A 20,285-nucleotide genomic window follows, 5' to 3' on the forward strand; every position below is an offset into this window, starting at 1 on the left:
CACCTGGGTCCTGCAACCTTGCTTGCAGAGTTTTAGGTCCCTTTGTCTGAATAAAGAAGAATCGCTGAGGACTCCTGAGCGAGGGAGCCGGCCAGCCTCCTCCAGGGCGGCTGCAGAGGAAGGCAGCTGGGGAGGAACCCCCAACCGCATTCATCATGAACTTCTCCAGTTTAACCCCGGGTTGCTGTGTTTTTCTAATAGAAGGGAAAAGAAGTAACAAATAGTAGGAGTAGTTGATGCATCATCCTTAAGCTCATTAAATATGATACCACCCATCCTTTTCCTCTGGGGGATGCACAGGAGGTAAGTAATTAAAAGGAGATTACCAAAATGTAATTAAGACAGTCGGCAACTCTCCCCGCAAAGCAAGTTCACCGCGAGTAATCCCTAGCCAAAGCAATCCATTCTCAGAGAGAGAAAAACTGGAATTGTAGTTACGACATTGCCTAAGACCTTGCGTAGACTGAAAGCACACAGAGAGTAAAGATGACAATTTTACACCTACTCATAATCCATTTCTTCTATTGAGTATGCCATCAAGTCTGTCTTCCAAAACTCCTATTATTCTTATGCCTCCTCTGCCTGTCACAGCAGCACGTGAAAATGATCTGAGCTCTTCTCACAGCAACGGCCGCCGGCTTCCTGCCCCTGCTGTGTGGCTTGACCAGGAGTCCTCCCCCGTCCTTGCTCCTTCCTTATACTGCTTCGTTAAGCACCACTCAAATCAGACAGCGCTTCTTCAAGTGCAGGTCCCAGGCTGCTGCTGTGCAGACCAGCCCACCCCAGGGCTCCATGGTGGGCGAGCCCAGGAGTCTTGCTGTGCAGCAGGCCTGGGGGTCATCCTCCTGGCACCGTCCTGGGCTTGAGAACCAGCCCAGGAGGCACAGAGGCCTGCAAGCTTCCGGGAAGGGAAGGCGACGTGTGTCTTTTCAGATGGGAGCAAGGAGTTGGTCCCATGCGCCTGGAAGCCATCACACCCCCTTTCAAGATGAGAAGCGCTAGCCTAGATGACATAAAAGAGGAACAAGGCATCCAAGCAAAAAATGCTACCCAGTGGGTTGGTGAAAAAAGCAAAACAGGAAAAAAAAGAGAGAGAGAGAGAAGACCTAAACGGCAGCACACTCATGAGATTCCCACAAACTGGAAAAACATCATCTGGATTTCTCTTCCCAGCAAATACCCCTTCTTCACTTCTAGAAAAACATTTTACATTCAAAGTGCCATGTGCAAAGTGTAGAGTATCACCTTGTTTTTAGAAAATCGTTCCCGTTTAACATTTCCCTTAAATCTTAAAGTGCAATTTCAGTTTCTTCAGTGAGTGTAAAAATAACGCTCAGTGCAGAAATAGAATTTTTAAAAGACATAGTAGAAACCCATATAAAATCTTTCTACTTTATTACCATGGAAATAATGGAATTTTTGTAACAAAACACACCCTTATTCAATACAGAGTAATTATTTTGTCGCATTCTAGCAAGCAGAGAGCCAATGAAATCTTTCCTCACTTTGTGTGGAAATATATGATCTCAAAAGTCATTCAGTTATATGTTAAATAACTTGAAGATGGTTTTTGTTCCAATAGAGAATTGGAGAATGTAGTTTTCAACCAAAGGGACTTACGGCAAAGTACATCAAAATGTTTGTAATCTTTTATGAACATCATATTTATATTCACTGCCAACAGTGTTACTTCAATTTATCTTGCTTTTTATTGTAAATATAATGGTGTCCATGTATTTTTAATAAATATGATAAAGAATGGGGAAGTTTCCTTTTCAGGAAAGGGCTCCAAGATAATTGTAAATAAATTAAGTAAATTATTAAGATATTAGCATTACTGTTATTTACCCTTGCTCTTGATGGCAAGAAAAGCTAAGTCTTCTTGATGGAATTTCAGCGATTTTAACTATTTCCCTTGAATTTCACTCACTCTCTACTTGCCAATGCAAAATTCACTACCTGCTGTCCTGTAGGTGGGTGGCACTGTGGCAAGTCGTGAGGGGTAACGACTTTCGGGGGACCTTGGTGACAGGCCAGGGGGCAGGGGCTGCTGGGCCCCCTGTGCCACGCTGAGGCAGAAGGAGTATTATTCCAGGCCACCCAGCAGGGCCTACAGGCATCGTCACGTGGTGATCCATCAGGAACCAGGCAGACCTGACGCATCCACTTCTCCTCAGCCTTTGAACTTGGTGAGCTGGCTGCCCTCCTGGGGGAAGCCCAGGGTCCTTGGCATGGGTGGTGTCTGCTTCCTCTAGAGCATCTGTGTCTACACAGGTCCTAGCACTGCCCCAGTATCTGCACTAATATGGATCGCCTCCTTAAAGCCAGCTATAGTGATAAAAGCAACAGAATGAAAGTCACATCATCACAGAAGGTCGGCAGTGAGGTTGCACAGACTGCTAAGATTCGCTCTCACTGAGCATGCTACAGAGTTATTCTTTTGCTGTTCGAACTTTCTCCCAAGTCCTGATTGGCTGTGGCAACACTGCAACTCCTCCACGCATGTGTCCTGGGTCCGGCCTGGCTCTGAAGCCTCCCTTTAGGAAGGAGTATGAGTGCCCCCCAACCCCAGTTCCCGGTGGCATGGACAGGGTAGGAACTCGGCACCTGCCAGGCAAGTTCTGCTGGAAGTAGCACAGGGCCGGCCGCCAAAGGGAGAGAGGCACAGTTTCTGATGCTTCGTGCAGGAATGTGAGGGGGCCACACCAGGCTTTCCCCACCTGGGCCCCATGAAGGGTGGTCACATGGGCCCCCTTCCCCAACAGAGAGGCCCCCTTTCAAACACAGCTGTGTCAGGCAGAAGACAAGGCTATCATGAACCTGTTGGTGAGGTTGGAAGAAGCACATCAGACAGAATTTCTGGTAGTCGTTTTAATTTGTGTGGTTGAATTTTCTCACACCCGGGAGTCCCATGTCCCCAAGGGCAGGGATGAGGTCTCATTCTCCCTTGTGCCCCAGCCCTATGCAGCACACCCCGTGGCAGGACCTCAGCCAGGCCCCATGGAAGTGCATGGTGCAGGCGCCCTGCTCACCTCCAGCACCTGCCTTGTGTTAATCACTCGCTCTGGCATCCTCAGAGCACTCCCGCCTCATTCCCCTGAATCCGGATCAGGATTCTTCTTGATTCCTAGCCTCCACGGGAAGCCCTCTGTATGTTCAAACGAAATGGACAATGGTGCCACCAGCCCAGGCAGGCTCCCCATTCATTTGGTCCCTCCAGAGCCACGACAACCATTTGTGGATCAATTAAGTAAGCATCAGAGTTGAGCGGCACCAGTGATTCTACGAGGTCATGATCCCATCAGGAAGCCAGACACCAATCCAAGAATGTATTGTCCCGAGTAAGTCTTGCAGAGAAAATCCAGAATTCAGATGTTACCAGCATCTTAACTATCATCACACTCCTAGGAAGGTAACTTGCAGTGTGGCTGCTTATGTTCTGGCTCAGGATGCTGCCCTGGACTGGACGAATCTCAACACTCCACACTCAGCAAGTGAGAATGAGAATGTGTGCCTGGCTCTGGGCCAGGTCCTGGGGTTCAGGCTTGTGGCGGGGACAAGGAGCCTCATTTGCAGAAGAGGAAACTGGGTGGACATCTCAAAGCATCAGCTTCTCCAGGGGAGGGGTTTTGGTTCACTGCTCTGTCACTCCTGCCTGGGAGTGTGCCTGGCATGTCATGAGCCCTCATCAGTGTTGCTGAGTTCGGATTTTCAGAGGCTTCTGCGTTCTTGCACATGTGGTAGGTGGTTGGACTTGTGCTGAAATCAGAGGAGCGTGGCTTTGAAGTCAAACAATCTCCATCTCCAGCACTGGCTGGCAGGAGCTTGGAACTGAGCCCCACTTACTTTGTCTACACAGTAGGGAGAGCCCTGGCTGCCTCGCAGGGTGATGTGAGGACCAGGGAAGATTCCCTGTTGCCCAGCCCAGTGCCTGGGTAAAGGAGACGCAGGAAGGAAGGCCACTGGTACTCTGGGGTACCAGAGGAGGAAACAGAGAGGTAGAAGCATTTGTTCCCAGTCACGCCGTTAGAAATGCTAGTGCTGGGATTCAAATGCCAGCCAGTTCCAAGGTCCATGCTCCCTGCTCCCTTCCTGAGCAATGAGAACTGTCTGGTGTGTGCCTCCTAGGCTCATTGTTTGGATTAAGCAAGTGAATGCAGAAAGAGCTTTGCCCGGTACCTAACACAGCAAACACCAAACATTTGCATTCCTTATTATTTTTGTATTCTATCCTATTCCAGTGAGTGCATGTTTAATGTTCAGTAATGATGTGATTAGGTGGCATAGAATTTATTTGGGTGGAATAATTTATTTTAATAGTTTTTATAAATGACTTCACCCATGAATTTATTGAATCATTAAAGGGTCGAAGGGCGGCTTAAATGTTTCCCTTTTATTTCTTTGCATTGTATGGCAATTCGATGCAACTGGAGGATTTGTGAATCAGTGTTTGCAAAGGCCTCAGCATAGATCCTTTGTGAACGTCAAGCTGTATGACTGAGGTAAGCACAGAGAGCTGGGAGGAGGAGCGGGAGGACGAGGAGGATGACGAGGAGGAGGAGGATCTAACTCTGTAAGTGGGGGAAGGATGGGCAGAAACGGCTTTCTGATGAGCTTGCACCGAGTCTAGAAGCTTGAGTTGAGGAGCCAGCCCAGGTGGATCCCAGGAGATGGGGCTTCCTGGGAGGAGAGTTAGTGCTTGCAGAGCCCGGGGCTTGGGAGGCACCACACTTTGGGCATGGCCAGGGCAGGGCAGTGGGGGAGGCCCATGGCAAAGGATTCTGTGAGGAGAGCCAAGGGGCCGAGCTAGTAGGGTGGTCCACTCCACCCTTGCTTGCCTCCCTGGGTGGGTGTCTCAAAACATCAGCTTCTCCAGGGGTAGGGCTTTTGGTTCACTGCTCTGTCACTCCTGCCTGGGAGTGTGCCTGGCATGTCATGAGCCCTCATCAGTGTTGCTGAGTTCGGATTTTCAGAGGCTTCTGCGTTCTTGCACATGTGGTAGGTGGTTGGACTTGTGCTGAAATCGGAGGAGCGTGGCTTTGGAGTCAAACAATCTCCATCTCCAGCACCGGCTGGCAGGAGCTTGGAACCGAGCCCCACTTACTTTGTCTACACAGCAGGGAGAGCCGTGGCTGCCTCTCAGGGTGATGTGAGGACCAGAGAAGATTCCCTGTTGCCCAGCCCAGTGCCTGGGTAAAGGAGACACAAGAAGGAAGGCCACTGGTACTCTGGGGTCAGTTTTCAGTAAGCACTGGTTGAATTCACTTGAAGCTTGACTTGACTGATGGTCTTTGCAAAGGAAGTTCTGGAATCTTTGGATTAGCTATTGTTCATTGCCCAGAAGGAATCCTTGTGTGGTAAGAGATCCCAGGCCTGGGCAGCAGTTATGCCACCAGAAAGTCTGGAACTGTGCCTGGAATTCTGATGAAACTGCCTCACTTGTGCAAACACTGTGCTGGAGTATCTACTCCCATCGGGCAGTCACCTGGGCCCGACCTCCTGACACACCAGAGGCTCCCCTCAGGCATGTGCGGAGCCCTTCGGAGGCCAGCGTGTTTCTTGATCCGGCAGCAAGGTCTGTAGCAGGCAGCTTCCTCAGAGCTTCCACTTTATTTTCATCTGGATTTTTTAATGTTTTATTTTTTTTTTTTTTTTTTTGACAGGCAGTTTTCCTGCTGTTGTTATTTTTAGCATTCATTTATTCACTGTAAATACAAATGAAGATACAGTACAATTAATTTCTTTGCTAATCAAAATATTTGATCAAATGAAGCAATTTTTCAATTCTTAAAAGTAATTACGCCATTCTTTAAAAGGAAGTGAGGAATTCTTTACTGAGTGTTTCTAATTAGGAGTTTTTGCTACCTGCTGAGTTCTTATTCTGTGTCAAGTTCCAGGACTATTTTTTTTCTCCTGTAAGGAATCACAGAAAAAAAACTATATAAATGTCTCTGCAAGTATTCAGAACAAAACTTAGTATGTGAATCATACAGTCAGATGAACTAATCATAACCTTCATAATTACATTAATATGCAGATATATTTCTAGTCTAGCAGCTGGACGGACCTTGCTAACCACTTTGTCACAACCTGTTGCCCTCGGGTGGGTGACCGCCATCTTGGATACCCACCGAGGGCCGCAAAGCCCCTTTGCAATACGTCCAGTTCGTGGAAGGCTGACGACTAAAACGCCATCTGTGCTCAACAGCTTATTTGTCCTCTCTGTATTCTAAGCTCATCCCTTTTTACTTCTTACTGCAGCAGTCAGCTATCACTACGTAACAAGCAACCATAAACCCTCAGCGCCCCAAAACAATAACACCCGTTCATTTCTCACAGCTGTGGGGGCTGATCTAGGCTGGACTAAGCTCTGCCGTCTTGGCTGGGATGACTCTGCCCTTCATCTCTCTCATCCTCCTCCTTGGTCCTGTGTGATGGCCACAGCCTGTCTTCTAAGGCAACGGCATAGGTGCAAGAGGGCTTGCCCAGTTATGCAAATGCTCCTTCATCCTTCCGTCACATTGTAATTACCCACATTCCACTGGCCAAAGCATGACATATGGTGGAATCCAAAGCCAAGGGGTGGGGAAATACTCTCAGCTTCTGTAGTGGGAGCCGCCACAAAGCCCCCCGCCAAGGGCACGTGCACAGGGTGAACAGGAGCAGGGGGGCCATGGAGGCGACAGACCCCAAGAAAGCAGACGGACGTGCACCACTGCCTCTCCAGCTCTGCGGCTTTATTTGATAAGTCTACCACCCCCTTCTATAAAGTTCTATCTTCCCAGTCGTCCATAGAAGTCGTTCAGGATACAGGTTGGTGGAAAACTGATTTTAAAGCCAGCCTAGAACAAGGCTGGACATACTGACAGGACATTAGAGGGCTTTTTACTGCGGCCACCTCATACAGCTGCTGAAACAGGAGGATAGTAAAACCAAACGTGAACTAACAACATTTCAGGTTCACTTGACCCTTAGGGCACCTGTCCTCCCCTCTCTCGCCGGTTCTTGCACTGGGCTTGACTGTCACCTCGGGGCTGGCTCCTGCCCCTGGCTTGGGTTGAGTAAGGAAACCTCTCCCTTAGAGCTTTCCCCGCCACACAGGTGAGTTCCTTGCAGGACAAAAGTTAATTTGCCTTTGTCTCAGATGCCAGGGAGATCAGAACCTTCTTTTTTTTTTTGAGACAGTTTTGCTCTGTCACCCAGGCTGGAGTTGGAGTACAGTGGCACAGTCTCGGCTCACTGCAAACTCCACCTCCCAGGTTGAAGCAATTCTCATGCCTCAGCCTGCCAAGTAGCTGAGATTACAGGTGTCGGCCAGCACACCCTGCTGATTTTTGCATTTTTAGTAGAGACGGGGTTTCATCATGTTGGCCAGGCTGGTCTTGAGCTCCTGACCTCAAGTGATCCACCCATCTTGGCCTCCCAAAGTGCTGGGATTACAGGTGTGAGCTACTGCGCCTGGTCAACAGCTCCTTCCTGAAGTGCATGGGGGATGTCCTGGAAGATGTCTGTCTTTTCCCGGAGTGACTCTGGCAGGGTAGTTCTCTCTAACTGTTGTGGTTATCCCCATTTCTCAGATGGAGGATGGAAGCCAAGAGGTGAAGTGATTGCCTTAGTGAGTTGCAGCTAGAGGACGGTGGCACTGGGCCCTCGGCTCAATTCGAGCCTGTGATTTGACCCCCACAGCCCTGCTGCCCAGAGCTCACGGCAGCCAGTGAAGAGACACAGTTCTGTGGCATGGCCACTGTGTGCCTGGGTTCCTATGACCAAGTCTCAGACCTGGCTTCTGCCTTCCAAGTGCCTCCAACTCCTTGGCTGGGTGGTTTGAGCTGCAGGCAGTAATGGACCAGGATGCACCATCCTCTGATCATCCATGAGAGCCTGGTGTTAGCCAGGAAGAGGGCTCGACCCACATCTGTCTGAGTTCCCAGCTCCTGCAGAAATATCTGTAATCACCAGCACCAGCAGCAGCAGCAGCAGCGTGGCAGGCTCTGGGCCACACACTTTGAGGGTTTGTGTTGGTGAAATCTCAGTCCTGCTCTTGAGGTGGCTGGTTTGTTTTTGGTTTTGGTTTTGCTTTGAGACAGGGTCTTGCTCTGTCGTCAAGGCTGGAATGCAGTGGCAAGATCAGGCCTCACCATGTTGTCAGCCTCCCAAGCTCAAGTGATCCTCTCACCTCAGCCTCCCAAGTAGCTAAGATCACAGGTGCCTGCCATGCCCAGCTAATTTTTGTAATTTTTGTACAGATGTGGTTTTGTCATGTTGCCCAGACTAGTCTCAAGCTGCTGAGCTCAAGCAGTCCTCCACTCTTGAACTTTCCAAAGAGGTGGCTGTTTTTATTTCCACTTCACCCCAATGAGGACAGGGAGGCCAGTTTAGGGGTGCATCTTACCCAAGGTCACAAGATAGGGGCAGCCTGAGCCCTGGGTTTATGATGGGCTGTCCCCACTCTTCAGGCCCAAGCCCCTCTCCTCCAGCCTAGGCTGGCCCTGGCCACATTCCTTCTGCCCTGGCAGGCGGCACCTGGGTTACTGGTGCTGCCTCCTGCTCAGGAGCACACCCTGTGAGGTGCTGAATGAGGGCAGGTCTGGCCCTGGTGCAGGAGGCCAGGACCCGGGCTGGAAATCCCAGCACTGTGCCTCCCTGAAGGGCTCTTCCCAGATAGCCACAGGGGCCATGCTGTGCCTACCTGGAGAGACCCTGAGCAGGGGCAAGGACTACGAGAGAGACAGCAGGCCACGCCCCACTGGGCTGCTGCCCTCCCCCACTGACCTGGGCTGCCTCCCTCCCGCCCCCAACCAGGGCCGCCTCCCTCCCAACCCCCACCTGAGCCGCCTCCTTCCCACCCCCAACCTGGGCCGCTTCCCTCCCGCCCCCTGACCCAGAACTTGTGGCTGTTGGGGCAGCCTCTTGGGTGATTCCCATGTCATGGCAGGATTTTAGAACCAGGGGTTTAGATTCTGAAGCTGTGACTTGCTTTTTACTAGCGAGATACGTAGATACATTTGAAACTGAGAAGCACCCCATCAAAGTGCGGCGTTAGTAGCCTCTTTGGTGACTGTATACTTCATGTATTGGGACATTATTTCTTTTCTGTATGTTGCCAATATTGTGGTATAGTCACAAAGAAAGGGGCCAAGAATTTTCCTTCTGCTAGTGGTGGGCTGTGTTTGCCACATCTAGAAGGGCAATTGTTCGCTCAAACAAGGTCCCGTGAATACCCTCGAATACCTGAAATAAAACCCCTTCAAAACATGTAAATGGTCCTCTGATGAGGTCAGACCTAGAGTGCATATGATTGCACTCCATTTTGTTTGTTCGTTTGCTTGTTGAACTTTAAAAGTCACCAGAAGCAGCCAGGAGATTATCTTTGCCAGATAAGCTGGGGAGCGTGAGGTGTTCGGGCCCAGCATGGACAGGGCCCAGCCGAGCCCCCGCCTTCCCTGTAGCTCTGCCTTTCCTGTTGCAGCTGTGATTTCTGTCCTGAGGGGGCCTTTGATGTAAAGCGCAGTTAATATTGGAACGTGTCATTTGCATCTGAAGATAGTGGTGTCTTTTTTGATTAGGAGAAACATTTCTTCTAGTTATAGAAAAAGCATTATTTTTTCCCCCATTCAGATATAATGATCACGTGAGAAGTGCCAGGGACACAGAAGCGCCAGACCAAGAGCCATCTGTTCCTCCCTAGCGTCTCCAGTCACTCGAGCGAGGCTGGCGGCGGCTGAGCAGCTTTGCTAAAAAGCGAGACGGGAACCAGAATACGGGGCCTAACAGATTCTCAGCCAAAATGCCCTTGATGGAAAACCCAGGCGCTCTCCCGCTAGCAGTTGGGGTTGTGGGGGCAGGGCGGTGCGGTTCTCTGGGCGGTGGCATCCACGGCGCCTGCGGACCCCGGGCCGGTGGCTTCTCCCTTGTGCTCTGCGGCGATGGCTGAGGCGGGCGGGGTTTTCAGTGATCATTTTTCCTTTGTGCTTTTTTGTAGTTTCTAAGTTTTCTTTCTTTCTTTTTTTTTTTTTTTTTTGAGACAGAGTCTCGCTCTGTTGGTAGCACGATCTCGGCTCACTGCAGCCTCTGCCTCCCGGGTTCAAGCAATTCCTCTACCTCAGCCCCCTGAGTAGCTGGGACTACAGGCCCCCACCACCACGCCCAGCTAATTTTTGTATTTTTGGTAGAGACCGGGTTTCACTATATTGGCCAGGCTGGTCTCGAACTCCTGACCTTGTGATCCGCCCACCTCGGCCTCCCAAAGTGCTGGGATTACAGGCGTGAGCCACCGCGCCCGGCTTATAGTTTCTAAGTTTTCTGTAGTGAACATGCAATCATTCATTTTGCAAGCAGGAAAAGAGTATTTGCACAGGGCGGCCAGCCACCTCCATGCAATGGAGGCTGATAGGTGCCCAGCACCCTCCCCTCTCCGCCACGCAGTTGGGCTGCTTCTGCCTCTCCGTGGCAGCACCCATGTCCGTCCCCTGCCTCCCAGGTGAGGGCAGGGACCCATCACCATGACCCAGACCGTGGCTGCAGCTCTCAGCACATCTAGGGAAGCGTGTGTTTGCAGGCCAGGAGCCTGTGTAGAATCTGGGTGCCACTCTGTTGGTTCTGTGACTTCAGGCATTTCTCGGCCTCCCGGACCTTCACATCCATGCTTGTTGAGGAGGATAATGCTACCTCCCGTGCTGGGTTTTTAATCCCTTTCCTCCTGCACTCCCCATGGCACCCACCTCAACCATTTCCTCCTCAAGGAGGCCTGCAGTGGCCACCCCAACCAGGGCCATGTCCCAGCCAGTTGCATCTGTGGCACGGTGTCCCCTCCTGAGAGTACGGCTGCCCCTACCCAAGGTTACCTTTACGTTGGCCACACTGTTCTCTAACACTTTTATAATGCTGTAACAAACAGGCCTTATGATGTAAGGGCCCAGCCACAGTAGACTTAGTTCTCACTCACTGCCAGAGTAGTGTCACACTGATAGATTTGTGTATTTCTGAACCTAGCTATATTACTCTGATTATATCAAATTCATGGCAAGTTTAATATCTGGTGAGTCAAAAACTTCATTCCTATCCGTTTCCAAAAATTTCATTGATATTATTTTTTAATATCAATGTTAATATCAATATGTCTAATGATTCTCCCAAATATCCATTGAGATTTTTATTAGAATTTGATTAAGCTTATTTATAACTTGAGAAAGGCTTTCTCTTTTGAAAGTGAGTCTTTATATCCAGGAACATAATATGTCTATTTATTCCAATCTTGCTTTAGTAACTTTAATATAAGGTGTATATTCTTTATACACATTCTTTATACAGGCATTTTTTTTAAATTTTACTTTCAGTTCTGGGATACATGTACAGAATGTACAGGTTTGTTACGTAGGTATACATGTGCCATGGTGGTTTGCTGTACTTATCAACCCGTCATCTAGGTTTTAAGCCCCACACACATTAGGTATTTGTCCTAATTCTCTCCCTCCCCGTGCCCCCCGGCCAACAACAGTCCCCAGTGTGTGATGTGCCCCTCCCTGTGTTCATATGTTCTCATTGTTCAACTCCCACTTACAAGTGAGAACATTTGGTGTTTCATTTTCTGTTCCTATGTTAGTTTGCTGAGAATTATAGCTTCCAGCTTCATCCATATCCCTGCAAAGGACATGAGCTCATTCTTTTTTATGACTGTATAGTATTCCATGGTGTATATTTGCCACATTTTCTTTATCCAGTCTAGCATTGATGGGCATTTGGGTTGGTTTCAAGTCTTTGCTATTGTAAAGAGTGCTGCAGTAAACATACATGTATATGTGTCTTTATAGTAGAATGAGTTAAATATAATCCTTTGGGTCTATACCCAGTAATGGGATTGCTGGGTCAAACGATATTTCTGGTTTCAGATCCTTGAGGAATCACCACAGTGTCTTCCATAATGGTTGAACTAATTTATACTCCCACCATCAGTGTAAAAGTGTTCCTGTTTCTTCACAGCTTCACCAGCATCTGTTGTTTCCTGACTTTTTAATAATCATCATTCTAACTGGCCTGAGATGGTATCTTATTGTGGTTTTGATTTGCATTTCTCTAATAATCAGTGATGTCGAGCTTTTTTCATATGTTTGCTGGACACATAAATGTCTTCTTTTGAGAAGTGTCTGTTCACATCCTTTGCCCACTTTTTCATGGGATTTTTTTCTCTCGTAAATTGTTTAAATTCCTTGTAGATTCTGGATATTAACCCTGTGTCAGATGGGTAGATTGCAAAAATTTTCTCCCATTCTGTAGGTTGCCTGTTCACTCTGATGATAGTTTCTTTTGCTGTGCAGAAGCTCTTTACTTTGATTAGATCCCATTTGTCAATTTTGGCTTTTGTTGCGATTGCTTTTGGTGTTTTAGTCATGAAGCCCTTGCCCATGTATATGGCATTTCTTTACACAGGCATACCTTGGAGACTTTGCAGGTTTGGTTCCAGACTGTAGCAAAGCAAATACCGCAATAAAATGAGTCAATGAATTTTTTGATTTACTGGTGCATATAAAAGTTATGTTTACACTATACTGTAGTCTAGTGTGCAATAGCATTAAGTGCGCAATAGCATTATGTCTAAAAAATTACATAGCTTAATAGAATACTTTATTACTAAAATATGCAGGTGATCTTCTGAGCCTTCAGCAAGTAACCTTGTAATCTTTTTGCTGGGGGAGGGTCCTACCTCAATGTCGATGGCTGCTGAAGGCTGGGGTGGCAATGGCAATTCCTTAAAATAAGACAATAAAGTTTGCCACATCGATTGACTGACACTTTTATAAACGATTTCTCTGTGACATGGAGACATGGTATGAGCACATACTGTTGGAAAAATGATGCTGATAGACTTGCTTGACACAGGGTTGCCACAATCCTTCAATTTATAAAAAACACAGTATCTGCCAAGCACAATAAAGCAAAGTGCAAACAAATGAGATATGCCTGTGTCAGTCTTGTACCTTTCATATGGCATTTATCCAGAGGTATTCAATTGCTTCGTCATTAATGCAAATGTGAATTTTTGTCACATCTCCATCCTGAACTACTTATAGTGACCATAAAAGAATGGCACTGCTTTTTTGTATTTTTAGCTTGAATCCAGCCACCTTCCTAAATGCCATTGAGATTTTATACCTGTACAGTCATATCCACAAATAATGATCCCAGTTTTCAACATTTACGTGTTGATTTTATTTTCTTGTCTTATTTCAAAAGCTGGAACCTCTAAAAATGTGAATAAAAGAAGTGAAAGCATGCTTATTTTGTTCCTGATTTTAATGCTTTAGTAGTTCATCCATTTAATATAATCTTTACAGATAATTTTTGATTAATACTCGTGTTTATAATGTTTTATTTCCATATAGTTTATCCATCCTATTCTATTTCTATTTTATACTGTTTTATCAGGAATAGCTGCTGAATTTTGTCAAATGCCTCTGCTATCTGTTGACATGTGGCCTTCACTAAAGTAAGGGATTGAAAGATTTGCCAATTCTTGCATTCTTATCCATGGAATAAACCATAGTTGATCTTGGTGTGTCATTTTTAAATATGGTATTAAATATTTCTAATATTTTAGAATTTTTGCACTAATGGCCATAACTAGATTGACTTTTATTTTTTCTTTTGACATGTTTTCTTTATCATATTTTGGTATTTGTATAATACACAATAATTGGAATATGACTCTTTCTATGCTCTGGAATATTTTGACTAATGTAAAAATTATCTATCCCTTGAGGGTTCCATACAGCTTGCCTTCAAAATCATCTGGGTTTGACACCTTTTTAATGATAGATGGTAGATCTTTTAACAGCCTTTTTCATTTCTTTTGTGGTTGCCTGTCTATTCAGGCTTTTCTAATACTTTAAGTACTTTCTTTTCTAATTCAATTTAAATTGAATCTTTATTTGTTAATTCAATTAAATTGAATTTTGCTAGAAAACTGTTCAGTTTCCTCTGAAGTTTAGAGCATATTAACCTAAGGTTACACATAATACTTAGAATTCTTCCGTATGTGTTTTTAGACTCATTTCTATATGTGTTCTCTTCCATATGTGTTGTTAGTATTTCCAGTTAGTTTCATGCTTTAATACTTTCAGAGAACATTCATATACATCATCACAGGTGAGCCCTTGTTCCTCCTGGATAGATGAGGAAACTGAGGCAAAAAGTGGGTAAGCAACTTATTGGAGGGGTACACAGGCAGTTAGAAGCAGAGTCTAGACTCAGACCCAGGACTCCCATCTTCCCATGCTGGGCTCCATCCACCTGTGTTCTTTCCAGTAATGTTTACATGAGGCCCCGTCCTCCTCAGGCCCTGAAGGTCTGAAACCGTAAGGATGGACTGAGAGGTATAGCTGTATGTCCAGGAGAGGCTCCTGTACTCTGTTGATGCCAACATTCCTTAGAGAAATGCTCGTGTATTTGGATCTGGGAAGTGCCTTTGCAACTGTTTGAATCCTAAAGATACTCCAAATCCATCAGCAATATCACTTTTATTTTCTAAAATAAAAAAAGACATTCATTTACTTTGCAAATGGCTCCAAATGAAGGTGTATAAAAGCTCCGTTAGCCTTTGCATGGTGGAGGATGTGGTGGGCTTTGGCTTGAGTGTACGTGTGTAGCTTCAGATTTCTGAGGACATTCCCAGCAGCATCCTGTGTTTGGTACAATTTCATAAAGTAAGAAAGACTTTATACATTATGCAGACTTCTGTGTCATAAAGCACAGTAACATCTAATATATACATTGCTGTGGAGTTGCTTAAAATAAAACATGACTGAGTTTTAGTAGGAGTTGGGGGGCTGTAAGTGATACTCTGGTGAAACCCTTTTCATGGCACTGAGGTACTTGGTAGGAGCTGGTATCAACACTAACAGCCGTGGTGGGTTTTGCTGTGGGGAAACCCAGTATATCTCAGAATACACCCAGGTACAGGAACAGCTTTCCTGTGTGGTCACCTTGGGAATCTTTTTTTTTTTTTTTTTTTTTTTTTTTTTTTTTTTTTTTTTTTTTTGAGACGGAGTCTCGCTCTGTAGCCCAGGCTGGAGTGCAGTGGCCGGATCTCAGCTCACTGCAAGCTCCGCCTCCCGGGTTCACGCCATTCTCCGGCCTCAGCACCTTGGGAATCTTACCTGTTCCGGACTCCCATGCGTATATTCTAGCCCCTCCCCTTCCAGCTCAGCATACTCCACGAGCTGCCCTGTTGATGCAGCAGCCACAGGCCTGGCTTTGGGAGCCTTTCTCTAATTGCAGCAAGTAGATGCATGTCAGAGCTGCTTCCCAGGCCCCGCCCATTTCCCCCCACCCCGACCCCTGCCTCTTTGCAGGAGGCTCAAGACTCTGCTGCCCCACTCACTTCATCCCCTGGGCCCCAGTTTCCCAAGCCTGACTTCAACGTGGGGCCAGGTCTCCCCAGTGCCTCCTCCTGACTAGCCCCAGGATAAGGCCCCTTGCAATTGTCATCATCCACTGCTGCTCACTGAGTAACTTCCCTTGCTGGCTCTTCCCTCTGTCATGTGTGTCTGCCACAGTGAGCATCCACAGATGATGAAGGTGGGATGCCACCCTCCGCGGCCCCTCCCTGCTCACCTGGCCACAAGCCCTCTCTTGCCAGCACATCAGTAAAAGAATCCTTCTGCTGTCCCTCTTTCTCCACATCTAATTCCTCCTCCTCCCAGGAAATCTCCCAGCCCTGGCTAGGTGCACATCCCTCCTCCGGACTCCTTAGCACCATGGACAGTGTCATGAGGACCTGAACCACGCCCCAACCCCCAGACTTCCAGTGCCCAAGGAGTGGGGAAGAGCGCTAACCCAGGCCTGGGACCTGCCCACTGTGGGAAGGTCGCCCTTAGCAGATGCCATTGCACTTAATTCCCCTGTGGGTCTCACAAAGTTTCAGACTTCAAGGAACATTTAGCTGCAGCCTAATGGCACAACAGTCATCAAAACCCCCCTTTCAAATTTTGAGCACTGTGAGTAATCAACTAAACTGTCATCCTGAAATGAAAGCATGTGGGTGCTAATCCCTGTTCTTTCCCTGGCCTCTCAGGGAAGGCTTACACTGTGTTTGTTAATCGAACCCAAAGACAGACTGAAGGCGTGAATAGATGAGAGTAAACAGTGTACCCTCCCCAGGGCTGGGCTCCGTGCTGGCCACCCAACCTTCCAGGGCCACTGCTCTGCCCCATGGGGAACTCACTGGATCCTTCATGGCAGGAAACCCAGGCTTCTGCTCAGTGGGGCCTGACTTGGGGGCTGGGGGCTGCCTGAACCCACCTCCAGGCTGCAGCTGTCTTCTGGCCCCTCCTCCCCACCACACTGGGTCTCCCTGGGACTTGCCCTGGGTGAGAAGCCCAGAGCAAGAGGTGGTTGATTATTTCTCACATGGGTCAATTTCCATTCTATTTTGTCCAGACAGCTGAGGAGTGGACTGAGAAAATGCCCAAAGGCCCACCGCCTACCTCTCCCAAGGCCATGGCCAGCAGAGACATCCTGGCTCGCCTCCACAAAGCAGTGACTTCCCATTACCATGCCATCACCCAGGAGTTTGAGAATTTTGACACCATGAAAACAAACACCATCTCCAGAGAGGAGTTTAGGGCCGTCTGTAATCGCAACGTCCAAATCCTGACAGACGAACAGGTAAGAAACGCAAGCTAGTCCTCACCCTGCGCACCGTCGGCTGAGCGTCAGCCGGGTCCCTGGCCAGAATGTACAGAGTTTAAGACTGTTCTCTGTTTTTTAAATGCTTGCAGTTTTATTATTTTGTTTTTCAATCTTCCTGAAGATTCACAGGAGCCTTCTGTTTATGTAACAACTATGAATTACACCATTTTCATCAGGGTACAAATGATGTCACTGTTACTTTTAAAATCAAACTAAACTCTGCATCAGCTCCCACACTCTTTCTCCCTTCCTGGAGCATCCCAGAGGTAATGTGGTCTGGGTCTGTTATGGGCAGCAACTATCTGGGGCCAGTGTTGCACAGGCAGTAAAAAGCATGTACCAAGACAGTTGTAGGTAAAAAAGGCAGATGTATTGGAAAAAGTATGAAAATATGTTGCAAGGGTGCAAGGGGCAAGTCAGCAAGAGAAAAGCTGACTGCAAAAAGACAAAGGTTTGCTGGGGATTTTATAGGATGGTGCTCGTGCTTGGTGCTGAAGAAGGCTTTGTAAAGGACTGAAAACACCAGGGTTGCAGTGAGCTACCTTGCATTTTTCTCTAAGCCAAGGGTCTGGTGATAGCTGGGCACAGGAAGACTGTTGAGCTCTCTGCGCAGGAGGGCTACATGTTCTGGACTATGAAGAAAGGCAGACTTAGAGCTTACCTGCTTTTTCATTTTGCTTTCCCCTGCTCCCACCAGTCTGATTCCTTTTCCCTAATTAAGACTCCACATGGTCCAAAGACGGTGGGCAGTCTGTCCCCATGCCTGGAGGGTCACAGACCCTGGTGGGAGGCTGGTGCTCCTCCCGTCACCCCAACCTGCCTTCTCCTTGCTACGACCTGGTGCTGCCACTGGCGGTGTGGGATGCTCCGGGCTGCTGCTCTAAGCGTGCTGGGTACATGCCACCCCCGGCGGGCCTCTCTGCTGTGCACAGGCTGGGCAGGCCCTGGCTCTCTAAGATCCTCCTCCCTATCACAGAATCTCCAGTAGGAAGTTCTTCCCAGCTTCCTCCCCTAAGGACTGGACTGAGCTCTTCTTTGACTCAAAGGCTCTGACAACCTGCTCCCCTGGGCCTCTTTGGCTCTTCATGGCCTTCCAAGGCCAAGAGCACCTCCCAGTGGGATGGCATCCTCAGAGTCTGCCTTGCCATGGTAGCTGCGGGAGGGAAGAGAGCACCTGCCCAGCTTGCCCCCCATCCATAGTCACACTGAACACCGGCACCAGGGGAGCAGTGCCCCAGGTTGCCGTGTTCCTCATTGTGCCCTAAATGCCAAAGCAGTGCAGGGCACTGAGTGGGTGCTCAGTACGTACTGGTGAATGGACAGCGTCCATACTCCCTGGCCCTTCACCGTTCTCGGAAGCCGTTCTCGGCTGATCAGCCAAGTAACACAGAGCACCACTGATCTAGTTACAGAAGTAGATTTCCCTTCCCTCAGAAAATGCACAGCTACAGGCCCTCTCTAGTTCTCAAATGCATCAATGTCCCATTCCCAGAGAATAATTCAGATTAAAACATAACACCCCCAAACACTTACAAAGCAACTCTGCCTCCCTCCTTCCTCCTGGTTCTGCTCCGTCTCAGCCCAGGGAGTTCCCTGCAGACACTGCATGGAAATGTCACTCTTTTGCCTCCAAAACTGGACCATTCCAACCTCTTGTCTCATTTTATCAGAGTTGCAGGGTAAGGTCTTGGAAGTATTCACAGGGAAGCGTGATCATTGCAGTCACCCCTGGCCCTACTCACAGCTCTGAACTCACTGCCCCAAGAATGCATTCCGTAAAGACATTAAGAATGTGACTATCAGGTTTAATGTTCCTAAAATATCACCTTTCTCAGGCATTTTGGTGTGATCATTTTTGCTAAGCAAAATTCAAGGCTGTTTCCAAACGATCCTGCCCCACCGCACATCAAAGCCGAGCAAGATCTGTATTTGCAAATACTTCTCTCAGCATAAATGAAATAAGTCTTGGAAATTAATACAGTTGCATTGATTATTCTATGGGGCCAAGTAATCAAGGTTTTACTAATAAAGGTTTTTTATTTCATCCAAATGAGTAAAATTTTACTCTAATTATAGATTGAAATTAATGACACGCTGACATATCTGGCATTCATCACAGAGAATTTGATTTTAATAGTCCACTAAGAAAACTTCACCATCCTCAGCACATCAAACCCCTTCCCCAACCAAATTAAGCACTTATTTTTAAACTCGGCTTTCTAAAAATAAGCTGACATGTCTCTTACATGGAGCCAACAAACATATGAAAAAAAGCTCAACATCACTGAGCATTAGAGAAATGCAAATTAAAACCACAATGAGATACCATCTCACACAGTCAGAATGGCTATTATTTAAAAGTCAAAAAACAACAGATGCTGGTGAGGTTAGAGAAAAGGGAATGCTTCTACACTGTTGGTAGAAGTTGGGAGTGTCAGTTCGTTTAGCCATTGTGGAAGACACTGTGGTGATTTCTCAAAAACCTAGAGGCAGTAATACCATATGACCAAGCAATCCCATTACTGGGTATATACCCCAAGGAATATAAATCATTCCATTATAAAGATACACACACGTACGTACATTGCAGCACTTTTCACAATAGCAAAGACAAAGAAAAAACTAAATGCCCACCAGTGATAGGCTGGATAAAGAAAATGTGGTACATCTACACCATGGAATACTATGCAGCCATAAAAAGGAATAAGAGGCCCGGCACAGCGGTTCGCGCCTGTAATCCCAGCATTTTGGGAGGCTGAGGTGGGTAGATCATGAGGTCAGGAGTTCGAGACCAGCCTGGCCAATATGGTGAAACCCCGTCTCTACTAAAAATACAAAAAAAATTAGCTGGGCATGGTGGCACGCATCTGTAGTCCCAGCTGCTCCGGAGGCTGAGGTAGGAGAATCGTGTGAACCCGGGAGGCAGAGGTTGCAGTGAGCCAAGATCACACCACTGCACTGCAGCCTGGGCAAAAGAGCAAGACTCTGTCTCAAAAAAAAAAAAAAAAAAAAAAAAAGGAAAAAGATCATGTCCTTTGCAGGGACATGGATGGAGTTAGAAGCCATTATCTTCAGCAAACTAACATAGGAACAGAAAACCAAACACTGCATGTTCTCACTTGTAAGTGGGAGCTTAATGATGAGAACACATGAACACATGGGGGAATAACACACACTGGAGCCTGTTGAGGTCCGGGAGGAGGGAGACCATCAGGAAGAATAGCTCATGGGTGCTGGGCTTCATACCTAGGTGATGGGATGATCTGTGCAGCAAACCACCATGCCACACCTTTACCTATGTAACAAACCTGCACATGTACCCTTGAAACTGAAATAAAAGTTGAAGGAAAAATAATTTTTTAAATAAAAATAAGCTGACATGTCTCCAATACAGTCCTCATCAAGAACCCCAAACTCTGGCACGAATATTAGGTTGGTGCAAAAGTAACTGTGGTCTTTGCCATTGAAAGTAAAGACCGCAATTACTTTTGCACCAATCTAATACGTTGAGGGATGATTAGCAGAGATTGTGCTATACTTGGGGCAAATGCGCCTGGATGGGCTGATCAACAGCAAAAGCCCAGAGGTCCATGCGTTTC

At 47.3% G+C, this 20,285-nt stretch overlaps 3 protein-coding genes across 3 annotated transcripts in view; 1 reads left to right on the top strand and 2 right to left on the bottom strand.

Moving 5' to 3' along the window:
* PARVB (parvin beta) overlaps positions 1 to 20,285 on the bottom strand; it is a 695,786-nt gene that overhangs the window by 614,246 nt on the left and 61,255 nt on the right. The gene's annotated exons all lie outside the window — the stretch shown is intronic.
* The window catches only part of SAMM50 (SAMM50 sorting and assembly machinery component), a 718,434-nt gene that overhangs the window by 445,667 nt on the left and 252,482 nt on the right, over positions 1 to 20,285 (bottom strand). The gene's annotated exons all lie outside the window — the stretch shown is intronic.
* Positions 1 to 20,285, top strand: part of EFCAB6 (EF-hand calcium binding domain 6) — a 310,246-nt gene that overhangs the window by 262,764 nt on the left and 27,197 nt on the right. Inside the window, 1 exon segment of the mRNA XM_050805818.1 lies at positions 16,435 to 16,662. Within this exon segment, the coding sequence (XP_050661775.1) occupies positions 16,435 to 16,662 (228 nt within the window).

The sequence above is a fragment of the Macaca thibetana genome, chromosome 10 (assembly GCF_024542745.1).
Source record: "Macaca thibetana thibetana isolate TM-01 chromosome 10, ASM2454274v1, whole genome shotgun sequence".
NCBI classification, from domain to species: domain Eukaryota; kingdom Metazoa; phylum Chordata; class Mammalia; order Primates; family Cercopithecidae; genus Macaca; species Macaca thibetana.